The sequence below is a fragment of the Urocampus carinirostris genome, chromosome 6 (assembly GCF_059441175.1).
Source record: "Urocampus carinirostris isolate Australia breed hairy pipefish chromosome 6, RoL_Ucar_1.0, whole genome shotgun sequence".
Classification (NCBI taxonomy): domain Eukaryota; kingdom Metazoa; phylum Chordata; class Actinopteri; order Syngnathiformes; family Syngnathidae; genus Urocampus; species Urocampus carinirostris.
This window is the reverse complement of record NC_142354.1, coordinates 29,424,524-29,449,614: the sequence shown is the minus strand read 5'-3', so window position 1 is coordinate 29,449,614 and position 25,091 is coordinate 29,424,524. Positions and strand designations below refer to the sequence as shown.

The window sequence follows — 25,091 nt, the reverse complement described above, 5'->3', positions numbered from 1 at the left end:
CTTTTAAGTCATTTTGTGCGTAATTTTACATAATATTTGGTCATATAGGGATGAAAGAACCAAAAACAACCTGAAGAGCCGTTTAGGACCCGAAAGAGCCGGTTCCTTTTAGTGAGCCGAAAAAGCCGGTTCTCGAAAAACTCTACTGACTTTACTCAACTTCGTTCTACTTCGACCGTCACTTCCAAATACCGCATTTAGAACACAACGTCAGGGGAACTTGTGTATTTTTACTTTCATGCACTGTAACTTTGACTTAATTTGCTTCTTATTTAGCAATTTCGAGCCCTGATTTTTGTGAGCTGGCTAGATTTTCTTGTGCGTAAAAAGGCTCTGGGTAGTGCGCAATTGCGCACACACGCAGTTTAAAGGGAACATTGCGCTGGCTAGATTTTCTTGTGCGCTGAGAATGTGCACGATTGCGCACGCGCGCGGCTTAGAGGGAACATTGGTCACAGCTCTACAGCAAACAAGCCAGATGGGTCAACTTTGAGGTCTCGAGTACCCCGCCGCGTTGAATATTTGTATATATATAATTTGCAAAAGTTGTGGGAAGGAACACTACACCATTTGTGCCCAAATGGTAAAAAAATCTGTTTGGGAATATATTTAAAGTTGGTGATTTTCCAAACATAAAAACATCAAACGAGTACATGATGAGAGCGTGACCACGTGGGTTTTTTTGTCCTCTAAATAGCAACGGCATATCCGCCCGTCAATTGCGGATTCATTTATTTCAAACACGAACACATGAAAGGCCTCGTGACTGCCATTTAGATCTTTTGTCATGTTTACTTTCCCCTAATTGCATATTCATGTCGACAATTTTGTTTTTCTTTTGTGTTTGCAGGTTAATGGTTGGCTCTCCTTCGACAATCAGCTAGCGCCCTTTAAGTCCTTCACATAATGAAAGGTTGGCAAGACACTTGAAGGTTTCCTCTCCACAGGTGAGCCTATGTGAGCACACTCACAGCAACAGGACACATCCTGTGTGTTTCTGCTACCCGCTGCCATCTCCTGGCAACCGACTCTTTGCTAAGCTCTTGTGTCCCAGAACTACAGCGGCACGCGGCTGGGGGAAGTTGATGACTCAAGGAAGTCATTTTCCATGCAGATTAAACACTCCTCCGTGAAAATTGTCCTTGGCACTATGCAAAATGGTCGCCTTATCCTTGTGTCTCTTTGGAGAAGTAGGATAAGGCAATGTGAAACAAAAACAAAATACCGTATTTCCGGACGACAAGGCGCGCCTAAAAACTGTTTTTCAAGAGCACCTCATATACAGCAAAATAAAATGGTGAAGGATTTTATACATATGACTATAAAAGATTTTATACGATTGAATACAAGTTACATTTATTGAGTGCAATGAAGATTTTCACCGAGTAGGCTTAAGTTCAATGAGCAGTGAAAGTTCAGGGCACCCTGGCCTGGTAGGAGAGGCTGATAAGATAATCAGCACATCCGACGACGCAGAGGGGCCCTGATGACGGGGGACGGCAGGCGATGTTTGGAGAACAAGGCCCTGATGACGTGGAAATGCTCGGGAATGTTTTGACCATTTCAGACATTGAGGCGAGGAGGCTTTCCTGGCACGCCCCTGGGAGGAGCCGGCACACCAGCTTGCGGGGAAAAAAAACGTGGGCCGGGAGAAGATCGAGAGAGGAGGCTTGACAGAGACTCGAGCGACACTAATTCGGCTAATATCCGATGGAGTTCACTTAGCTAAATATTTCTAGAAATTAAATCTGCCCCCGTGTGAAAATGTCGGCTATTCTTGTCCATCTTTTCCCATCAAGAAACGAGCGCACATTGTTAGGTAAATGCAGGTTGTGTTTGGTTAATGGAGTCAGATAACTAATTCGAACAATATGGTAAACGGTACATTTTAATATTTAATTCCTATCAGTGATGAAGATTGGAAATGCATACAGTATTTATACATATGCGTCACTACAAGACTTTTAACAGTATACTACCGTCTTTGTGCAATAATCGATCAATCGCGAAACATCGCTGACCGGAATCGCAAGGCATTGAACCCAATGGGATTCGAACCTGGGTTGCGGGGGTCACAATGCTAATATTGAAACTTATGACATCTAAAAAGGCATTAGATTTTCTCTTATCACACCATTTTTACTCACAGTGCCAGAAACGAATCTTCGAGAATGAAGAAAACAAAGTTGTCCTGAAAGATGAAAACAAACGCAAAGTCTGATGCATCATCAGATACAGCAGAGAGTGGTTTCCCCTTGTTGTGTTTTTTTTTTTGTATTAGGTGTATCTTTGAGGACAACTTTCTGTTTTCTTCATTGCACTAATGTATACTGTAAGTGTATAAAATGTGCAACAGCTTATACATCAGTAGCTCTTACTGTAGTTTTTCCATGCGCCCTAATGTTAAATACACCTTATATATAAGAAACAATATGACAATAGACTATGTTTTGGGTAATATCTGTCTGGATATTTTTCGACATCCCGAAAAAAAAATGTTTATCGTAAGTCGAATGGTCGTAAAGAGTAGAGCGTCTGGATCAAACTGAGGTTTGGTCTTTTTATTTTATTTTCTTACATCCTGGTGCTGTACTTTGTGATAAATACTTAAATAAACAACAACCAAAATTTAATTTTGCTTCTGCTGCTTGTTTTTAAGACGCACACTTGTATTCTTGGCTGTGTGGTTGTAAGGCAGCCGCGCGAAACTCGCACCCAATGATCCTGTGCGTCATAAATAAAGACATAGAAGCAGCTAAGGAGATTGCTCCTTATGGGCGTGAAAATACAGTAGTCAAAAATATTAGATAACAAGGTTTTCTTTGTTTAAGATGGCAGAAAATCTTTCTTCTTTTTCTTCATTTGTATTTGTCTTTTTTCCTTGGACAAAACCAAAAATCTGTAAGCAATTTTGGTTTTAATACTGTATATCAGGGGTGTGAAACTCATTTGCACAGAGGGCCGAAACTCAAACCACACCTTTGGTCGCGGGCCGAAAAGGATAAGCATTTATTGATTACAGTAGAACTTAAGGTTTTGTTTTATTTTTAACAGAAGCATGAATTCAAAATGGGCGGCGCATCGGCTGAGTGGTTAGCGCATCTGCGGCACAGTTCTGAGGCCATGGGTTTAAATCCAGCTACTAGCCTTCCAGTGCGGAGTTTGCATGTTCTCCCCGTCCATGCGTGGGTTTCCTCCAGGCACTTTGGTTTCCTCCAAAATTCCCAAAACATGCGTCAGATTAATTGGCTGGTCCAAATTGTCCTTAGGTGTAAATGAGCGAGTGGCCGGCAATCAGTTCGGGGTGTCCCCTGTCCACTGCCCGAAGATAGTTGGGATGGGCTCCAGCACATCACGTGACCCTAGTGATGATAAGCCCAGCACCTCCAGAACCCTAATAAGGAATCGTGGTGCAGAAAATGGATGGATGGATTCTGTCAAAACTATACAAATTCAAAATATGAACAAAATATAAATATAAATCAAAAGTGTACTTTTAACATAATTACGAATTCAAAACCGACAAAAATACTATTCCAGAATAAATGTTGACATGAAATGACTTCACAAACTTTGTTCTCCATAAAAATATGTCCTGTCAAATCTATACAAAAATAGAAACAGAAATAGAAATTGTGATTTTTACCGAAATCTGTGAGCTTTAAACATGAATTCCAACACTTGGGACCAGCCAATTAACCTGACATGCATGTTTTTGGAATGTGGGTGGGAACTGGAGTGCCCGGAGGAAACCCATGCAGGCACGGGGAGAACATGCAAACTCCAAACAGGGAGGTTAGGGTAGCCGGACTTGAACCCTGAACCTGTGCTGCATGCTAACCACTCATCCGCCGAGCTGCTCTTTCTCCGCTTCCTGACACTTAAAAGTTACTTTTAATGGCTGACGTCTTGTTTATTAGTAAATTAGTTCGTTAGTAGTTTTAACAGTTGCTGCGCTCGTTATGCTCAAGCCAATCAATCCATCCAGGGACATTTGCAGGAAGTCTTGTGGCGGCTGTTCAGGCGCTGCATTATTGGATTTGTAGTTTAAAAATGATCAGCGCTTCATCTAGCCAGGCCATTATGGTATGGTATAAAAAAATTGCAGGCTGGATATAATTATACATTGGGCCAGATGTGGCCCGCAGGCTGTGAGTTTCACACCTATGTTGTATCGGCTTGCCATAAATCAAAGTTACAAAACACTCTTGGACACAATTTATCATTTATAGTCATTTTCCTCGCTACCACAGGTACATTTTAGGTACTCTATAAATAATTTAGAAGACATTTGAAGCCACTTCAGGCAATATTTGCCTTGTGAAGAAAAAACCTAAAATTATATGTCTGAAATATTTAGTTGTTTTTTTTTAAATGCATCCCAGAGGGACTCTTATAACTCATAACAACCGAATAAGAAGTATCAGAAGCTGTGTCCTAATTTTTCATTGTTATTAAAGATGCAGTGTGTATTATTTAGCGTCTCCTGGTGGTAAAAAAAAACCTTCATTTGGAAAAACAAAAACAATAAGCCAAAATATAAGAACTATCGTGTAAATATGCACTTTAAAAAGTATTTGCCGATCAAGAAATTAGAATTTTTCTAAAATAAGAGGATCCTCACTTAGAGGGAGCTGACATCTTGATGCCAAGGCTACCCTCAAAACCTCTAAGTTCTTTTTTTCTTTTGCTCATAATTTTAATTGGGGTTTTTTTTCGCACGAAAAACTCCCCCAAAAAATAGACAAAACAAAATCTAAAGTATCATTTAGTTATTTTCCTTTTTTTCTTTTTTATATTTACTCATATTTACTTATTTCTATCTTTCTTTTTTCCCTATTTGTCTAGCTTTTTTCTCTTTTCTTTTTTTGATATTTTTCTTTCTTTTTACGCTTCCTTTTATTATATTTACATTTTTTTAATTCTCCTTTTTCTTTTTTCATGTTTCATGTTTTCTACGCTATAGCATATGAATAACCTATACTTTTTGTTGACAATATCTCTGTAATATTTGTAATTCCAACATCCATTGCAGCCTGGTCATCCTGAAAGGGGGATTACCACATGTGCGGTCCCTCCTCAAGGTTTCTTAATTTTCCTCATGTTGAGGTTTTTGAGTTTTTCCTTGCCCTCATGTTGGTTTCAGATCAGGGGATGGTGTAATAATAGTCTGAAATATAATAGTCTGTGCAAGCCCTTTGAGACTTTGTGATTAAGGGCTATACAAATAAAAATGACTTGACTTGACATGTTTCTCCTCCCTGCCCCTGTTTTCTCCTTTATTTCTTCCCGCCTTTTTTTTTTTTTTTTTTTTTGTTCTTTTGCTGTGCTAGGTAAAAAAGTGAGGGAATATAATTTAGCGTTTTGGTCACTTTGAGTCTCTGTAGTTCGTATGCTTGTGCGTAGCACTCATTTTCAGTTGCACAGCAAAATACAGAGACATCTAGTGGTCAAATGGTATACATTGTACCTTTAAGCTACCCATTTTAAACTGTTATCTCTTTAGACGCTATCACAAGGACAACAATTGCCGTTACAGGACCGAACTTATTCTTTCTCTCTAAAACCGGCTAATATCTTCTTAGTTTGGATGCTGTTGATTGTTAATGCATTGAATGCATGTGAAGCAAACTTGTCCCACATCTGACATGCATGTTCTTCCCTTTTTTGATGCATCGAATTGGTGTGGCCAAATAGAGCAGCAATGATTGCAGTGGCACTTACCAACAAGCAAACAGCCCCGGACTCTCTTTCCGCCAATCAATGTGCTTTCCTTTTCACTCCATTAGGACTGTGGTGGGATGAGGCATGCTGGGTCCCATCAAGAGCCATGTTGCATCACACAACATGTATGTTCTTCTTTATTTCGATCTAGCTAATCTAATCTTATGTAGTTTTCCATCCCTCCATCTATTTAAAGCAGGGGTGTCAAACTCGTTTTAGCTGGGGGCCACAAATGCTATGAAAAAATCTCACGGAGGCCGGACTAGTAAGTTTAAGAGAAAGAGAGAGAGAGAAAAAGATAGAGAAAGAGAGGGAGAGAAAGAGAGAGCGATAAACAGAGAGGGAGAACAAGGGAGACAGAGTAACAGTGAGAGAAAAAGAGAGCAGAATAGAGATATGAATGGAGAAGGGGGAAATGGATATTGAGAGAAAAAGAAAGTGAAAAAAGAGAAATATAAAAAGAATAAGAGAAGTGAAACAACAGAAAGAAAAAGTCAGCAGAAGAAAGAGACAAAGTGAGTTGAGAGAGGTCGAAAAAGGGAAAGAAAAAGTAAAAAGAGAAAAATAGAAAGAGAATTAAAGTGTAAATTAGAGAGAGAAGATAGAAAGAGAGCAAGACAGAGAAAAAGAAAGAATTAGAGAGTGAGAGAGAAATAGAGAAAAAGAGAGAGAAAGATGGAGTGAACAGGAGAAAGAAAAAGAGGGAAAGATAAATAAAAAAGTAAGTCAGAAAGAAATGGAGAAATACTACCACAATTGTTTTGCAAGTGTTAACTGGCTTTAGTGACATCTGATGGAAATATTTAAAACTACAGCTCATTTTCCTCTTGCGCTTCTCTCACTGTTGTCTTGCGGGCCGGATTTAAACCATTGGTGGGCCTGATCTGGCCCGCGGGCCGCCTGTTTGACACCTGTGATTTAAAGGCAACCATGAGTACTGCTTTTTATTTTGGTTTATATACAATTACTTTATTTGATTGGATGAATGATTTTCAACTTTTACAAAAATTGACATTTTGTTGAGTTTTTGTTGTACACAATACTGTACTTGGTTTTAAAATGGACGACACAAAAGTTTTAACAACTGAAATTGATACATCTTCAAGGTGGGGTTTGTCGTTTGAAGTTCCCCTAAAACGTTGATAAGGTAAATAAATGTAGGGTAAATTAAACTATAAATGAGTGTCTTTATATCATTAAATTAGATTCGCTGAGGGTGATGTGATCTTATATTCAACCCATAAGAACAATCTATGGTCTCCCTGACCTTCTGCTGATAAAACCCAAGGTCACAAACATATTCTGCTGTCTTCAATGATTGATTTTCTAGTTAGTGTCCTCAAGATAGCAAAACAGCATTCAGCCATCTGTTCTTGAGTTTAAATGAGCTGGGTTGTTCTCAAACATGTATATCCTGTTTCGCACTCTGTGTGAAGGTCACCATAGTTCATTGTGTTTAAGCTCACGATTCAGCTGTCTTCAAATATTTGATTTTTCCAGTTAAAGTTTCAAGTCACATCCCGTTTCGCACTCTCACGACAGGAACTGCATAAAAAGGCGGAACAAACGTCGACTAGGACACATTTGGCAGGCTGCATTCTGTCAGTGTCCTTCTTGCAAGAAGCTAAATACAGAGTCACTCCGATCTAAACTCAGATTTCTGTCTCTTTATTTTGCATGGGGGTGGACTGAACCAAATTAATAGAGGTTTAGATAAAACAGTAAATATTTTCTCCATTTGAATACAAAAAGCCCTTGTGTTTTTTTTTTTTGCTTTTATCTTACTCAAAAAAGCTGTTCGGTGCAGAACACATTAGGTAGGAGGAATGGGCGAGTGACATCATGCTCCCCCCGTGTTTTTGTTTTTATATGTTTGTGTAGGACAGATGATTCATCATTTGCTCTACATTGGCTTGAAAAGTAAGGTATTTTAAAACATTACACGCTATAAAATAACAAAACGTGCAACGCCAAGCAGTTAGCTAGCAAGGTAACATTGGCAGTTGTGTACAGTTGAGCATACAGAAAAAAAATCATACGTTTTCTCAAGATAGTTAATTGCTGTCAGCCCTACCTAAAAAAAGCAGTTACTGTACACGAGCTTTATTACTTTTTGGTGCACGCAACGGCACCGAGCGAAAAGGACAAAAACAAATCGATTTCATAACTAGAATAGCAAGTACCTCATTTTTTCGAGAGGAGATATCCATTAAATGCCTGTGCTTAATTCCAACTGGCCTTATAACGAATAATGTTGCTGGTTACACGAATGTATGCACAATTATCCCAAATGTTGTCGAATAGCACTGAATGAAACATTCTGCATTTTACCAGGTCAACACATATTTGGTTGGCCAATGCAGTCATTCAGCATTTATTACGATACAAATCCCCAATAATGCATCTTTTTTGTGCTTTCACATCCCTGTCCAACGTTCCAGTTTCATTTTATTTTTTGACTAGAGTCGGTTAACATGCACAGACTTGCATCAAAAATGAGAGCAACAGAGGCTGCAATAATGACAGGGGCCAGAGGTGGCGGCCGCGAGTGGAGAAAAAAAAGTTCAAAATTTGGAAAAGCTTCTTTAAACTGAAAAAAATAAAGGGTTTTTTTTCACACCAATACAGATCTCAACGCTTAGTTACTTAAACGGTACCAAGAACCACTGTGATTGATGCATGAAATTATACCCAAAATATAAACCTTTATATCCATCCATCCATTATCTACACTGCTTATCCTCAGTAGGGTTGCGGGGGTGCTGGAGCCCATCCCAGCTATCTTCGGGCAGTGGGCAGGGGACACCCTGAACTGGTTGCCAGCCAGTCGCAGAGCACACAGGGACAGACAATTCAGTTGCTCATTCACACCTAGGGACAATTTAAACCGGCCAATTAACCTGACATGCATGTTTTTGGAATGTGGGAGGAAACCAGGTGCCTGGAGTAAACCCACACAAGCACGGGAAGAACATGCAAACTCCACAGAGGAAAGTTTGAGCTCACGACCTCAGAACTGTCACGCACACGCGCTAGCCACTGCGCCACAGTGCTGCCCCCTTTATATCCAAATACAGCAAATATCCATAAAATTATAGGAGACTTGCGGGACTTTTAACATTTTTTTTTTAACGAAAAATTAAGCATAATGGCCTGGCGTTGCCAGCCATGGTATTGCCGGTCTTGGAGCTGCAGGGAATTCTTCTTGAGCAAGGTTGTTTGGGTCGTGGTTTGTTGAAAAAGTGCAAGGGAGCCACAAAGGAGTGCAAAGAGCATTATGAACGCGTGCAGATCAAGAGCTCCTCTTGTCTACAAAAACAGATGTTTACCTATTTTGGTTGTATTAACTGGGGATGCCTTGACAGGAATCCTAGCTAAAGACACTCCCCGAGGTCTAAAGTACTACTGTGTAAATTGTCACGAAAATCGAGTATGTCGTTTTGGGGCCTATAAGCCCCATACGAACACACACAAAACCGGAATTTATATTATAGTCTAGATAGAACACAAATGAAAATTATTTAAAAAAAAACTCTCGGTGGGCAGTTGTCTTCCCTAAATCCCTTGGGTTCCTTGTTATCATTATTATGGTGGTTGATACTAACATTGCTATCACGAGTTGCTATCGTTTCAATATCAGAATCCGGTATCAATGTTGCCGTCACATGGTTGCATATGTAAAGCGCTACAATTTTTTTTTTTTTAATGAACCACTTAATATTGTGCTGTCTGATGTATATTGTTTGTAATGTTGCAGGGATAAAAAGTTGAGAGCACTATAGGTTTAAAACCTTATCAACATCTGAGTAGCTACATGTCCAGGGCAGTATCAAAATAGATTGAAGTATCTAAGATCCACAAAAAGGACATAGATTTTATGGCCAATTTCACGCTTTTCCCCATTTTAGCTTCCTCCTAAAATTTTATGTGCCATGTCTGTACTGCAGTCAGTAGATTTTTATCTCAACTTTTTTTTTTTTTAAGAAAGAAATCCACTCTTATGTGACTCTTTTTGAACCTTTTTGAATCTCTGTCCGTTTTTCAGAAACAGGCAAAAAATGATCAATTAAAGTGAAGGTCAACATTTTTTATTCCTGTGTAAACCAAGAACAGGCTTATTAGCAGAATTAGAACAGAAAATCAAAAAAAAAAATTTGTGCATTTTGTGAAGTACATTCAGCGGTCAACTGCAAAGTTTGTAACAGAAGAATTTAACGATTCTCAACTGTTCGAAATCCACTGATGTTTGTCGTTTTTAGTGTTTTAACAACTGACGTTTGTGCTTCTGACTGCATGCATTTAATTTCTAATACATTTCTCAGGCAGTCTAGCATAACGCTAAAGCTCTTTTAAAGCAAAATATATGCGTATAATATGTACAATGCAGGTCATCAAACCGAAGTGCTAGAGTGTTACTTGAATCTTGCAGAGGCGAGTCAGACTCAGTTTTGTTCAGCAGTCCGACTGTACTCTTTAAAAGTTTGTACATTACTGAGTCTATGCAAGGTCTAAAGTGTTTAGAAAACTAGGAGTTTTGGTTTGCATACTTCATTCATTTTCATGTATTCATTCATTTCAAGACGTTACATTCTTTATGTACACATCTAAATATAACCTAAATCATAACAGAATGCCCGAAAGGGAGTGGAATGAAGAAAATGTATTTAATTCCACCCCTTTTCTCTCATATACAAACCTAAAAAACTAAAGCAATTAAAATTAAATTCCTGACACTTTTGTTGAACTGACATTCCCAGCAGGTGCGAAACGCAGCTCACAGGTAACTCATATACAAACAATAGTTTTTGTAACAGAAAAAAACATTCATAACCGTGTTACAACAGGTAGCAGACAATAATATTTCATAGTAGAATATAGCATATATACAATAAATACATTCACACACACACACACACACATATATATATATATATATATATATATATATATATAATCATGGTAAATGGTCTGCATTTATACAGCGCTTTTCAAGTCAATGAAGACCTCCCAAAGCGCTTTACAATGTGCTTCACACTTACCCATTCATACACACACCATTAGGGAGTCAGCCAAGCAAGGCACCTACCTGCTTATTGGGGGAATTAGAAATTCAGTGTCTTTCCCAAAGACACTTCAACATATAACACGGAGGAGCCAGGAATCAAACCTGCGACCTCTTGATCCCAAGACGAGCGCTCTACCTGCACCGCTTATCCTCAGTAGGGTTGCAGGAGTGCCGGAGCCCATCCCAGCTATTTTCAGGCAGTGGGTAGGGAACACCGTGAACTGGTTGCCAGTCAGTCGCAGGGCACACAGAGACCGTCAACTCACTCTCTCATTCACACCTAGGGACAATTTGGACTCGCCAATTAACCTGATACGAATGTGGGAGGAAACCGGAGTGCCCGGAGGAAACCCACGCAAGCACAGGGAGAACATGCAAACCCGCACAGGAAGCCTGGTAGCTGGATTTGACCTCAGAACTGTGCCGCGGACGCGCTAACCACTCAGCCGCATTTGTTATATATGTATATGTAAATATGTATATATATCTCATCTCATTAGCTGCACCGCTTATCCTCAGTAGGGTTGCGGGGGTGCTGGAGCCCATCCCAGCAATCATCGGGCAGTGGGCAGGGGACACCCTGAACTGGTTGCCAGTGCACACAGGGACAGACAACTCACTCGCTCATTCACACCTAGGGACAATTTGGACTGGCCAATCCACCTGAATTGCATGTCTTTGGAATGTGGGAGGAAACCGGAGTGCCCGGAGGAAACCCACGCAAGCACGGGGAGAACATACAAACTCCGCACAGGAAGTCTGGAGCTGGATTTGAACCCACACAGGAGGTTCCCAAGACCTTAGAACTGTGCCGCACACGCGCTAACCACTGCGTCGCCGTGCTGCCCATGTGTATATATATATATATATATATATATATATATATATATACTTGCAATATATTAAAAATGTAAGAACAACTACCAACAATAGGATACCTGCAATATTCATAGAACAGAATGCATTAAGACCCTTGCTGTTTATGTTGACAGTATCATTTTTGTATGTTACCGCTCCAAATAGAGACACTATCGCACATGAACGACTCCGAGCAGAGATTATAACTATGTACAGATGCCTCACTCTGTTGGAATAATGTGCCGATAGTCGACAACGGAATTCATTTTCGACAATTTCTAATAACGATTTTTGTCGCCAACGTCAACTAATCATTGAGCCCTATTACAACGTGGAATTACCACAGCTACAAATAAAACTTGAATTCATCTAAGGAAAAGCAAGGCTGTCAAAGGTCGCTTGATAATAGACGGAGTGATAAAAAACTTAACTCCAGCAAGTTCTTCTGGCAAGTGGCTTACATTACAATAATCAAACTGACGAGATCCAATTCCGTATAATTAAACACTCGCCGGCCGTGTTTTCAGTAAATCAGCCCGCAGTTTTTCTCTTTCCGCCCTCTGTGTCTCAACAAAACACCCTGACAGCGGCGGGCTCAAATCCTGACTCAAACAACCGGACCTGTCACTTCCAGGCTGAGATTCTCACCCGACAATTACACACTCGTCGTTTGATAACAGCAGACGTGACAGTTGCTCGCTCATCAATACAAGATAGGATGTGATGGCGAGAGGGGAAGGGAGAAAAGCCGTTTCAGCCCACGGGGGCAATGAGTCACACCTTGCCCACCTCGCTCAGTCCCTCGTCTTCCGTGGGGCTCTCCGGCCTTCCGCCTCTAATTATTTTAGTTGGGCTATAATTAGTTTAGTGGGATTTTGTGGCTGCATGATGGGTGAACAAGTCAGGGAGAATAGGAAGAGTGTAAGTGTCAAGAAACGGACCGGGAAGAAGGAAGTCGTAACTCATATGCGTAGACGATCCGTCACTTTAATTAGGAAAGAAAAGTTGTCCAACACACAAACGGACCAAAACACAAAACAGGCAATCAAAATTACAAACTAGGTATTACTCAGATCAAACGGGCATGAACAGGGTTTCAACGAGGGTTAAACAATGATCTGGCAGCGGGCAGTTCCAAAAGGAGCTCTTAAGTACTCCAAGAGCAATCAGTCCAATGCGTCTCAGCCGGTGTCAATGGGCGGAGCCAGCTGGGCGCCATGACAACCATGCAGGACATGACACTAAGATACGTTTCATTTGAGACAATTAGAAGGTTATAAACAGGAAACTGATGACAAAAACAATACTTGCATTGATTGCTGAACCCAGATTTTTACACAAAGTGCCTAATTGGGTCGCAAAGAAAAGTCCTACTGGAGTATCATTTTTGGTAGCAAGGATCAAAATGACTACGCTGCATTTTGACATGAAAGTACACAACGCTTGTTTTGAACAAACATAATGAAGCTTGCTTACACCATTGAACAAAACAATGCTAATCAAATAAGTTTCTAATTTCTGGCACGGATGACACTGTTAGGTTAAAAGTTCAGTTGACAACCAAAACAAGGAGAAGGCATCAATGAAAGCCTTCTCCTGAGCCCTTTTATCTTATTACATGTCCAAGGTTACAAAATCAGGATCGCCCTTAAGGGTGTGGCAATCGAAGATCAACATGATTGTCCGATTGTGACAATGATGTAATAGTCAAAACAACAAACAGCAGTGCTCTATAATAGTTAAAATAACGAACTGGCTCTCGTCAACATCACCAAGTGTCCAATATTAAAACAGAATAAACGTGTCACCCGTTTTCAGCTTTAAAGAAGATTTTGCTAGATTGTGATGCAAAAATATACAAAGCTATTTTTTGCATAGAAGAAGACGTCGGTAGTTTTTTTGCGTAGGAAGGGGAGAAGTTTATAGTTTTTGGCACAAAAGATGACACTTGTTTTCAGTAAAGAAATACACTTTGGTAGTTTTGGGCTAAGAAGGATACAAAGCTGATTTTGGCAAAAAGGAAAATATCAATAGTTTTTGGCGCAAAAGGATCAAAAGCAAATTTTTGACTTAAAAGAGGATGTCTCTAGTTTTCAGCGTGTAATAAGAAAACGCTTCTACTTACTGGCACGGAAGAACATGACAGTTGTCTCAGCATAAAAGAATGTATATATTGGAGCCATATCCCCCTATTGGGAGGTGGCCATATCCCCCTAGAGCCAAGAACACATTCACATTTCTGACTCTTTCTGGGAGATTGATACAGAGGAGAGGATTCCCAGCCCCCTCGCTCAACCCAACTGATGTGTTGGGAGTCATTAGAAGTCCAAACCCCCCCAATTCCAACCCCTAATGCCAAGCGCCAAGCAGGGAGGCAGAGAGTACCAATGTTATAAGTCTTAGGTATGACCCGGCCGAGGCTTGAACCAGCAACCTCCCAGTCTCAAGGCGGGCACCCTGCCACCGAGCTGGAAGAATACTTTGCTGATTTATGTGGCAGAATGATACAGAATTTTTGGGATAGTAAAGGATGTCAGTGTGTTTTTTTAGCGTGCAACAAGACAAAGATTGGAGTTTCTGGCACAGAAGTAAATGAACTTTGATGACAGCATAGAGGAAGACTTAGCTAGTTTTTGGCAAAAGACAAAAATAATTTTGGGCATAGAAAACCTTGCAAGGTTTCATCATGGGAAAAAAAACTTGTAGTTTCTGGCACAAAAGAAAATGACATTTGTTTTCAGCATGGAAGAACACTTAGCTAGTTTTGGCACAGAAGGATGCAAAGCTAATTTTAGGCATTGAAGAAGGTGTTGCCTTTTTTTCAGAGTGAAAGAAGACGCTAATTTGTGGCGAAGTAGAAAACACTGCTTTCCGACAGAACAAGGGGGTGCTTGCTTTCATCATAGAAGGATATGCCTTATCTGTGACAAAAAGAAGGCACTTATTTTGTAAAAAAAAAAAAAAGAAGCTCGTTTCCATCCTGAACAAAAGGTATGCTAGATTTCAGCAAAAGATGATCATTTGAGAGATGATGATAGTAACTGATTACAGTAGATGAAGCTAACTTTTAGCATTAACGAAAACAATGCTAATTTGTAGCAGGTGATGCCAGTTGGCAGCATTAAAGGAAATAATGCATGCATTCAGTGTTAGAAGACTACACTGATTTCCAAAAAAAGACTACATTTGTCACCTCGGTATGAGAAGATTATGCTTTTTTTCAGTGTAGAACTCAAACTACTATAAAGCATTTAAAACGCAAATGCATGTCTACAAAAGTATTTGTATTTTTTTTCATGTGTAAGTCACTCGAGACTATAGATCGCAGAAAAAAAATGGAAAATATGGTAATTGTACCCGAAATTCAGATTTTAATGACCAACAAGTCTGCATTGGCCTACAGAACCTCAGAGTCAAACTGATTAGAATGAAAGTTTATTGGAAGGCGTGCCAAGTCCATATTTTGAAATTGGAAACAATTTGTGATTGCTGAAGTGGTTAAACTAGGACACATTTACGATGCATAATGTTGAATTTCAATCCATCTAATATAATTTGAAATATTCTTAAATAAACCTTCTCGCCAACTTAAAGCCAATCCAAAATCAGATTGTGTGTTTGCTCCTCACAGAGAAATTCTTCTACACTTCTTTTCAAATACTCATAAGTAAGTATTAATTTAATACGGTATGGTTTACATCATAATTGTCTGGAATCTATAATTGTTTATCTTGACTGGAATTCTTTCGTCAAGTAAGAAGGGTTCTCAGCAGTCTGAGAAACACAAAATCTTACCAAATATGGTTACTAATTTTTCCTGAAACAAATGCAGTATTCCCTCGTCATATTGCAGTTCTACTTATGCGTCAGCGGTGCTACGCAGTTTTTTTTTCTGTTAATTAGTCCTTTAAGAGCGCTAGTACACTCAAACCAATTGGAAAACGACTTTCTGTTTCCTCGGCCATGATTGGAACAATCCAAATGAATTGTTTACATGACTAAAAACAAACAAATAACCCCTTCTACATGCCATTTGCAAACAATCCAATCAAGAGAGCAAAAGCGAGCTACATTATTACACAAATAAGCGCATATCACTTCTTTACTCTTGCATCAAATGCGGGCTCCATTGCTGCTGTTTACAGGGTGTACTAAACTGGCTTTCCAGACGCATAGACTTACAATATATATTGATGAATCCAACTATTACATCGACTATATATAAACATTAATGCCACATGTGCCATGTGGTACCATGGTACCAACATTATCATTCCAACATTAGTGCCAACATGCCACACCATTTTCAATGTGAGTGCGGGAAATAAACGCAAATGAGATATAAAACCAATGCACAAGCGGCTTTTAGAATAGAATGGAATAGAATATACCTTTATTGTCATTGTTACAAAATGGGTTAACATATTGTGACAACAAAATTGGGCATGACACTCTAGTCTCACACATTCACAGTGAGGTAAAAAAACAAAGAAGATAAGAGAACAGAGAAGATAAGGTTATAAAACAACGAGAGTTTTTTTTTTATAGAGAGTATCCCAGAATTTGTGTTTATCGTTCATCTCTGTACGATCTCTTGTGTTAGGCTAACATGCATAGAAATTCACTTAGTACGGGTGGTTATAAAACAATTTAACCGCAAATATTGAGGCAATACTCTCCCACCCTAACACTGAGCACTGGCTCCCCCCAAGGATGTGTACTGAGCCCCCTGCTTTTTACCCTCTACACCTTCGACTGCTCACCGACCCACCTCACAAACACAATTGTTAAGTACGCCGACGATACTACCATGGTCCGCCTCATCTCTGAAGGGGACGAGGCGCCGTACAGGGATGAGGCGGAGTCACTGACAACGTGGTGTTCGGAAAACCACCTCATACTGAACACCACAAAAACAAAAGAACTCATACTGGACTTCAGGAGGAAAGGCAGGAACCCAGCACCATCAACACAGCCCAGAGAATCGTTGGTTGCTCTCTACCCAGTCTGGAGGACATTGCCTGCTCTCGCTACCTCAGCAGAGCAGAAAACATCATCAAGGACTTTTCTCACCCCGGCCACCACCTTTTTGACCTGCTGCCTTCTGGCAGACGCTACAGGTCACACAAAACAAAAACAAACAGAGCCATCACCACCCTTAAAACACACTGCACAAAAAACTGAAAGTCTTGCAAACACACTACCTCATACGAACATAAAATGGTACTCATGTCTATGTTTCTGCACAATGTCTATGTCTATGTTTCTGCACAATGTTGCCTATTTTGCACTACCGCATATTGCACTAATACGATCCCAAAACTGTATGTAACATCCTGCATGCCCACACTTTCTTGTGGAAATATTGTGTAAATTATAACCTTTATCTTCTTTATTTTCTTTTATCCTCACTGTAAAATGTGAAACTGGAGTGCCACGTCCAATTTCGTTGTCACAATATGTTCAACCCATTATGACAATAAAGGTATATTCTATTCTAAAAAAAAATACTCTTAGAAGCTACAAATATCTAGTTCTGGAGATACATGCAAATAATTGAAATGAAAAGGGATATTATTTATTATATGTATTTATCATTATCAGTATTGGGACGAACGCATTAAAAGGGACACATACCTGGATCACGATACAGTACTGTCACACATTATTAGTAGAATTTCGGAATTCAACTGTCGTTACAACACGGTGCATTACTCTGCTTCTTATTAAAAACAGATCATAAATTACAACCTCCTACGAAAGCTAACTATTCCTCTTTCACTCATGATGTTTTATCTTTCCCTCCTTCTCTTTTCTCTACTTTCTCTTTCTTTCTTTATATTTGTCTTTAGATTTATTTCTCTTTATTACTTCCACAGATTGGTGTACACATTTTCTTCAGTTTATTTTATTATATGGCTATTAAAGTCATTTATGCTGCTGGAAATGTGAATTTCCCTTCGGGGATGAACAAAGTATCTATCTATCTATCTATCTATCTATTTCATGGGGTGGCTTCAATATGAGTATATTCAGCCATTTGTTAATAGATGATTAGTTTCAAAGTAGCGTGCTACTTTGGGGTGTCAGTCATCTTGGGGGGGAGGTCTTGTAACAAAACTACCTTTTCAATGAAGTACCGTATTTTCCGCACTATAAAGCGCACCGGGTTATAGGGCGCACCCCCAAAAAAATCGTTTTTGGTCCTATATTTTCCATACATAAGGCGCACCGGATTATAAGGCGCTACAATGGGAACGTCGACAAAACAGTCAGATAGTTAAGTCAAACTTATTACCCCCTTAACATTCCAAAAGCTTGCAAAGAAGCAAATACGTGTCTCAGACATGTACGGCTGTACGATGTCACCAATCACTCAAATGCATCGTTCCACATATTATTCGGAAGGTTAAAGTCTTGGGATTCAAGAAATGCCAAACATTTCTTAGTTTCCATTTTATTTTTTGCTGGCAACTGTGTGGACAGCAAAGTAAGAATTTTATTGTGCAGGGAACAGGGTTTTTTACTGTGCATATGACAATAAACACTTTGAATTGAATTTAGTTTAAAAAAAGGCTCATCGCAGAAACATGAAGATCGTTCTAAAACAAGATACCGGGAAAATATAAATCCGCATAGCTCACCTAAGTTATCTTGCAGCCATCATGTTCAATAATGATACGTAACCATGGTCTTCTTACAACCGTGAGTGTAGTAAATCCAGGAGAGTAAAATATTTACAAATACAGAATAGTAAAAAATGTTTTCTCTTTGCCGTAGTGCAACCCAACGTGTGATTCACATTCATCTTTTTCGGCCAATTGCATGCTTTGTTTCCCCCCTTTAGCCTATGCGAGCCTCTAAATGATAAAAAGGATCCGCCCCCTTTACCTCCGGATAACTTTAGCCAATAGTGATTGATTCAAATGATGATTGACACATCGGTTAGGAAGTGAAACACCGGTATATAAATCCCAGCATACACCGCGGACTACTTCACCTTCGGGGGAAAATCTAGTCGGTGGCTGCTTGCCTTAGTTGCAAGACTTTGCGACTTAATATTGATCCATATATAAGGCGCACTGTATTATAAGGCGCATGGTCAGCTTTTGAAAAAAATAAAGGCTTTTAGGTGCGCCTTATAGTGCGGAAAATACGGTAACTAGAAACTGTAACTTATTACTATTTTTCTGTTTTAATAAATATAGTCATGACCTGGGTTTTTGAGGAAGCACACCAAGTCCCAGCTAAAAGAAGTCAGACCAGACATGTCATCACCTGGTTGCAGTCCTGCCCAAACAGCTCACACCACAACATGCGGCATGCTGCTGCAGTATGCTAAAGAACCTCTACATCACACTCTCCAGTGATGTCATGACTAATAATTCTCTCGCAAATGCGGACACCGGGAAGGAATGGCGTCAAGGTCATTTGAGGGTAAATATTGATAAATAGCTATTTGCCACAAGATCCACTATGGGAAATCCACGTTTTTGTATTGACGACCACTTTTGCAGAAGCACAACATGAACGAAAATTGAAGACAAAAACCGCGTTTAGGCAATAACAAGGCGCCTTCCATGTTGGACTTGAGCGCATGTGCTTGCACGTCATAACAACAATGTCAACAATCCCCTAAAATAGTTGCCAGTGGTTTTAAGCTCAGCAAATGGAGCGCTTATTTTATCTGTGCACCAGTCACAGTGTGAATTTAGGTGCAGCAATTAGGAATTGTTCTTAAAAAGTTCCCTCAATCATTCGGGATAAACTGTGGCAATAGTGCGCATGCGGGGTGCACTATTCACATTAGGCATGCAAAGAACGCGGGACACTTGCTACTAGCTTACCTGGTAGCTCAGGAGGCTGTCGGGTTCTTGGACGGGCATCTTGCTGGGTTTTTTTTTGACCTGGACGAAGTAAAGGTGACACTGTTCTTCTGCACTCGGTTACGCAGGACTTTAAGCGCAAAGCAGTCGAGATCGGGTCCCGGAAGCTAGTTTACATTGTGCTAACATGTTAAGGGTCAACATCTCTTCTGGAAGAGGAAAATGATGTTGCACATCCTCGAAGTGTGATGCTTCTTTCACTCCCTGCGCTCTCCTGCCTGAGAGAGAAGGATGCAGAGTCGCTGAGGGACTAGCCAATCACTGCTCGGGTCGCAGAGAAGCCCGTTCGGTTTCGACCAATCAGAGGCGGATTTTTACCCAATAGCAGGACAGATGTATACGACTGCGCCCTCAAGCTAAACAGACATCCGATTTTAATTGATTTTTTGGTCACAATTTCCACTTACTGTAAAATACATCAAATTATGTCACTTTTAATAAACATACCTGTCAAGCTCCAGGGCTCTATGTCCTTACAAAATGTTGTATTTTCCCTTACAAAATACAAAATAATCTTACACCATATTATTTGTTCAAACGTGTTTATTTATGTAGTTTAACATGTCATATTGGACATGTCTTTCGTATTTCATATATATTGCAAATCAACATTTTGTTGTGAGATACTGAGTTGCTCGACATGAATGAGGTTTATTATTAAAATAAGTTCAAAAATGAAGTAGCTTGGACGTTCACTGTAGAAGTAAAAATACATGCAAGTATAATTAAGTAGAATAATACATTTTCTTATTCAAATTATTAATTCATCTCCTGCATTAAATTAATGTTGGTGATATACTTTTTAAAGGGATAACCACAAACCTGTCTTTTTTCATTTTCTCCTTTTATGCTTCCTTTTTTTCTTAACTTCTTCATACAACAATAATGATTCGTAATATAATGCATCAAAGCAAGTGAGCCGTTCGAGAGCCGTCTCTCTGTAATGAGTTGAGCCAAAAAAGCCAGTTCTCTAAAAAGAGACGGACTTCCTTTCACTAAATAATTATCTATCTATCTATCCATATACCTTGGTCATATCCCTCAAGAGGGGTGACTGACAGCAAGACACACACATACAATAACAAAGAAAATAAAAGGGAAATAAATAGCAAAAAAATACACACAAAAATTTTTGGACCATGTCCAACCCAATTGCCCAAACACCCAAACAAGTTAGGCACCTCGACACCCAAGTTGGTCATGCTTTCGTCCTTCCAGATGAAATGGGACACCAGAAAGCGGCCATGTCACTCAGGTCAGGGTGACACGACACACTCTTTTGTTCAACAGCAGGGCCTGACAGCTTTCACTGGTTTACCCCTGCCGCATCATACGGGTGCCCAGCCCATCCCTTATGAACACGTCCACAATCCCACTATCCTTTCACAACACCTCTCCACTCCTTTCTATCACCAACAAGAGCTCTAGCTTCCATTACAGTATATTTAGACCTCTTTCCTGCGGTGCACTCACAACACCATCCATCCACGTCAATCGCGGCCTTCTTCTTGGTCTCCTTCCATTGACTTCTGCTCTGTAGATCCTCTTCAACATTCGCTCCTCATCCATCCTCTCCATGTGTCCAAACCAACCGAGTACTCTCTTATAAACACGCTTGCTCAGTTCCACGCCTACTCCAGTTCTGTCTCTCACAATTTCATTTCTCAGTCTATCCAATCTTGTCACCCCTAACATAGTCCTCAAACACTTCATCTCAAAAACATTCAACTTCCTTCTTAAATCTGCGTTCAGGCTCCAAGTCCCTGCACCATACAACACAGTCGGCACAATCACACTCTCATACAGTCCCCTCTTAACATCCATACTCATACTCTTGTTGTTCATCACTCTCCTCAGAGCACCCAAAACCTTGCTTCCTTGATTCACTCAGTGCAATACCTCGCACTCCATTCTACCAACTGCAAGCTTCACTACATAACTACCACATGAAATTCGAGGCGGCAGACGCATGCGCACAGTAGCATCAAACCGTTCACTTCGTTTGCAACGGAAAAAAAAACAATACCGAGATAGAGGCTATCGCGGCAAACTGACTTGATTGATTTGCCGTTTCGTGATAGTCGGTGTATACCGGATGGTACCCATAATTGACAAATTTGCGTTTTTCTGTACAGATTTTCTTGTACGTCGTACACGTCTTAAAATGCATAATAAACCTACTTTGTATGGCAAAAACTGAAAGGTATGAATAAAATGTTATTTTAGTCATTTATATTGTGGCCACAACATAGCTATAACCATGGGCATAACTAGTCCGATTTTGGGGGTGCCCAAGCACTTTCAAATTCAACTTAAGTGCTCCCAAAATTTATGACAAGTTTTAAATCAGGGGTGATTTTGGGATCAGAGCTTTGGGGGTGCTGAGCACCCCCAAAGTGTCTGATCCATCTCCCCTTCCACCAACAACCACATAAAAACATCTTTCAGTCAGAAAAATAATAATTCAGTCATTTAAATAAGTTATAAATAATAAAATAATAAATGAACAGGCGGCATGGCAGCTGGGTGGTTAGCGCGCAGCCCCATGGTGCAGGAGTTCAGGGTTGAAGTCCAGCTACCCCGTGTAAAGTTTGCATGTTCTCCCCGTGCCTGCATGGGTTTTTCACTCCGGTCTCCTCCCAGATTCCGAAAACATGCATGTCAGGTTAATTGGCCAGTCCAAATTGTCCATAAGTGTGAATGAGTGAGTGAGATGTCTGTCTCTGTGTGCCCTTTGACTGGCTGGCAACCAGTTCAGGGTGTCCCCTGCCCTGTCCCCAGCACCCCCGCGACCCAGATAATTCATGGATAAATGAATGACTGGCCTCCGTGTTCTCAAACACAATCTGTTTTATTATCAAGAAGATACAAATTCAGTATCATAAAAATCAGTATCAATTAATACATTTTTAATTAAAAAAATGATTTATAGATAATCCATCAAAATGTGTTAATAATGTAATGTAAAATTTCCATGTCTTCGTTGTTCACATTATTGTTTTGTTTTACTTTTTTTTTATCCAGGGTTTTTCATCATATTTTAGATTATCTTGTCTTAATTTTAGAAAAAGAGAGTTTTAAAAATGCTATAATTTTGAGGGGTGCTTGGATTGAATTTAGGGGTGCTTGAGCACCCCAAAAACAGTCTGGTTACGCCCATGTTTTAAACTCTCTCCTTAATAAAGGACAGGATAGGCTCAAATATGATGAAAAACGCTAAAAACAGATTTCAAAAAGTAAAACAAAAAAAAATGTAAACAACACAGCTTGGAAAATACTCCATTGCTTTAAAATAGTTCTGTCTATTGGATCATTCCCTTTGCTCGGAGAGTTTCACTTGCGGCATAGCGGCGGAGTCTGTGGAGGCCCCGGTTTATTACAGTCAGAGTATATTTAACAGTGGTTATACCTGGCTGCAGCACGGCAGCTGAATGGTTAGCGCGTCCGCGGCACAATTCTGGGGTCATGAGATCTAACCTTCCTGTCTGGAGTTTGCATATTCTCCCCGTGCTTGCGTGGGTTTTCTCCGGGCACTGCGGTTTCCCCAGCATTCCAAAAACATGGATGTCAGGTTAATTGGCCGGTCCAAATATTCCCCAGGTGTGAATGAGTGAGTGAGTTGTCCGTCTCCGTGTGCCCTGCGAATGGCTGGCAACCAATTCAGGGTGTCCCCTGCCCACTGCCTGAAGATGGCTCTCTTCCTTTTTTGCTTTTCTTCTCTTTTCTCTCTCTTTTCTCTCTTTCTCTCTCTCTTTCTATTGGGGAAAGCCCCTTCTCTCTCTCCCCCCTGTTTATCTTTCCCTCCTTCTCTTTTCTCTACTTTCTCTTTCTTTCTTTATATTTGTCTTTGGTTTTATTTCTCTTTCATTCCCCCTCTCTTACTCTTTCACTTTTTCTCTTTTTTTTTTAAACATTCTCTCTCTCTCTCTCTCTCTCTCTCTCTCTCTCCTTTCTCTCTCTTACTTTCTCCTTATCTCTTTATTGTCCCACCCTCTCTCTTTTTTGCCATCTCTGTCTCTTTTTTCTTTCTCTCTCTTTTTTCTTTTCTTTGTAATCTAGTAGTTCTGCCCCCGAGAGATTGTTTGTTCTATCGTGTGGCCCCCGAGTTAAAATGAGTTTGACACCCCTGGCGTAATCCATATTGTGCAGGGTAGAAGTATTAAGTGTTGAATAGAACAGCGATTTTCTGCAAATATGTTGTCATTGTCAAGTGACTGTGCTGTAAAAACTGGGGGTATTATAAATTATATTGTCATTATACGTACTGTTCAGTGTCATTTTATAACATTTTTGTTTAGTAGTGTGCCACAAATTTTTTCCAATGTAAAAATCGTGCCCTGGCTCAAAAAAGGTTGAAAAACAATGGAATAGAATGCACAATTGTTTAATGAGTTCTTTTTCTGTACATGTTTGTGTTCTATATTAGGAATAAATGAGTAAAAACTGGACATGTTGTAATAATAGTGTCTCTGCTGACTACAAAGTGTCATGTGATGTTCCCAAATGGGAGGTGACACTCCTGACCAGTGTTGAATGATCCTAAATCACTCTAAGTAAAATAAATAAATACATATTTTCAACCAGCGAGAAACTCCGATACTCGGCATTCCGAAAGCTCTGTACCTAAAATTGCCCTGGCTGTAACCACAACAATAATGTTGATTATTAATTATAATCCCTCTACGCTACGGTATTGCAATCGATTCATCATTTAATGCTATATTTAAAGCTTGATTATCCATCGTTGCACAAACCATACTCTAAGACAAAATAATTTAATTTGGGGGCCACCGGGTAGAAAAGCACTTATCACAGGGGCGCACTTGAATGAATGGATTAAAATGTGTGCCTTAGCTGGAGGGTTGAAGGCCATTTCGGAAAGCCACAATTACCCTTTGAGGTGGGAAAGAACTCTATCTTTTTTATTGAACAAATTTCCCCCTGGCCACAATAAATGTCTATCATCCATCCATCCATCTTTCTTTCCATCCATTTCCTCATCTGTCTGCCTGTCTATCTATCTATCTATCTATCTATCTAGCTATCTATCTATCTATCTATCCATCTATCTATCTATCAGGGTTGGGTAGGGTTACTTTAACTTGATTACTTTTAATTACGTTTGGATTATCTGAATAAAATGATGACTCACAACACGTGGTAAGCTTTCTCTCCTGGCTTTGATCTCTTTGATCTCCGGCAAAACTAACATAAAATGCGACAGAAAAAAAATGAAAATAAATCCAAACAGCTTGCCAACATCATTTTTTGCCGTTCCATGTATTCCGTTACTCCCCAAGCCTGCACAAAATTTAGTCATTTTATTCATATTTAGTTTCTTTTGTCTTTTATTAGCATATTTGATATTGGAGTAATCCAAAAGTAATTGAAAGTAATCAAGTTAAAGTAACCCTACCCAACCCTGCTATCTATCTATCTATCTATCTATCTATCTATCTATCTATCTATCTATCTATCTATCTATCTATCTATCTATCTATCTATCTATCTATCTATCTATCTATCTATCTATCTATCTATCTATCTATCTATCTATC

General features: G+C 39.7%; 1 protein-coding gene across 2 annotated transcripts in view; it reads right to left on the bottom strand.

The window, feature by feature from the left end:
- slc4a8 (solute carrier family 4 member 8) overlaps nucleotides 1–19,764 on the bottom strand; it is a 58,922-nt gene extending 39,158 nt beyond the window's left edge. The window contains exon 1 of one of the 2 annotated variants that reach the window (XM_088338673.1): nucleotides 19,495–19,764. In XM_088338673.1, coding sequence (XP_088194799.1) covers nucleotides 19,495–19,533 — 39 coding nt within the window. In that variant the 5' untranslated portion in view covers nucleotides 19,534–19,764. The remainder of the gene's footprint in view (nucleotides 1–19,494) is intronic. The other variant, XM_088338672.1, reaches the window with a different exon arrangement.
- Between the last annotated feature and the right edge of the window lie 5,327 nt (nucleotides 19,765–25,091).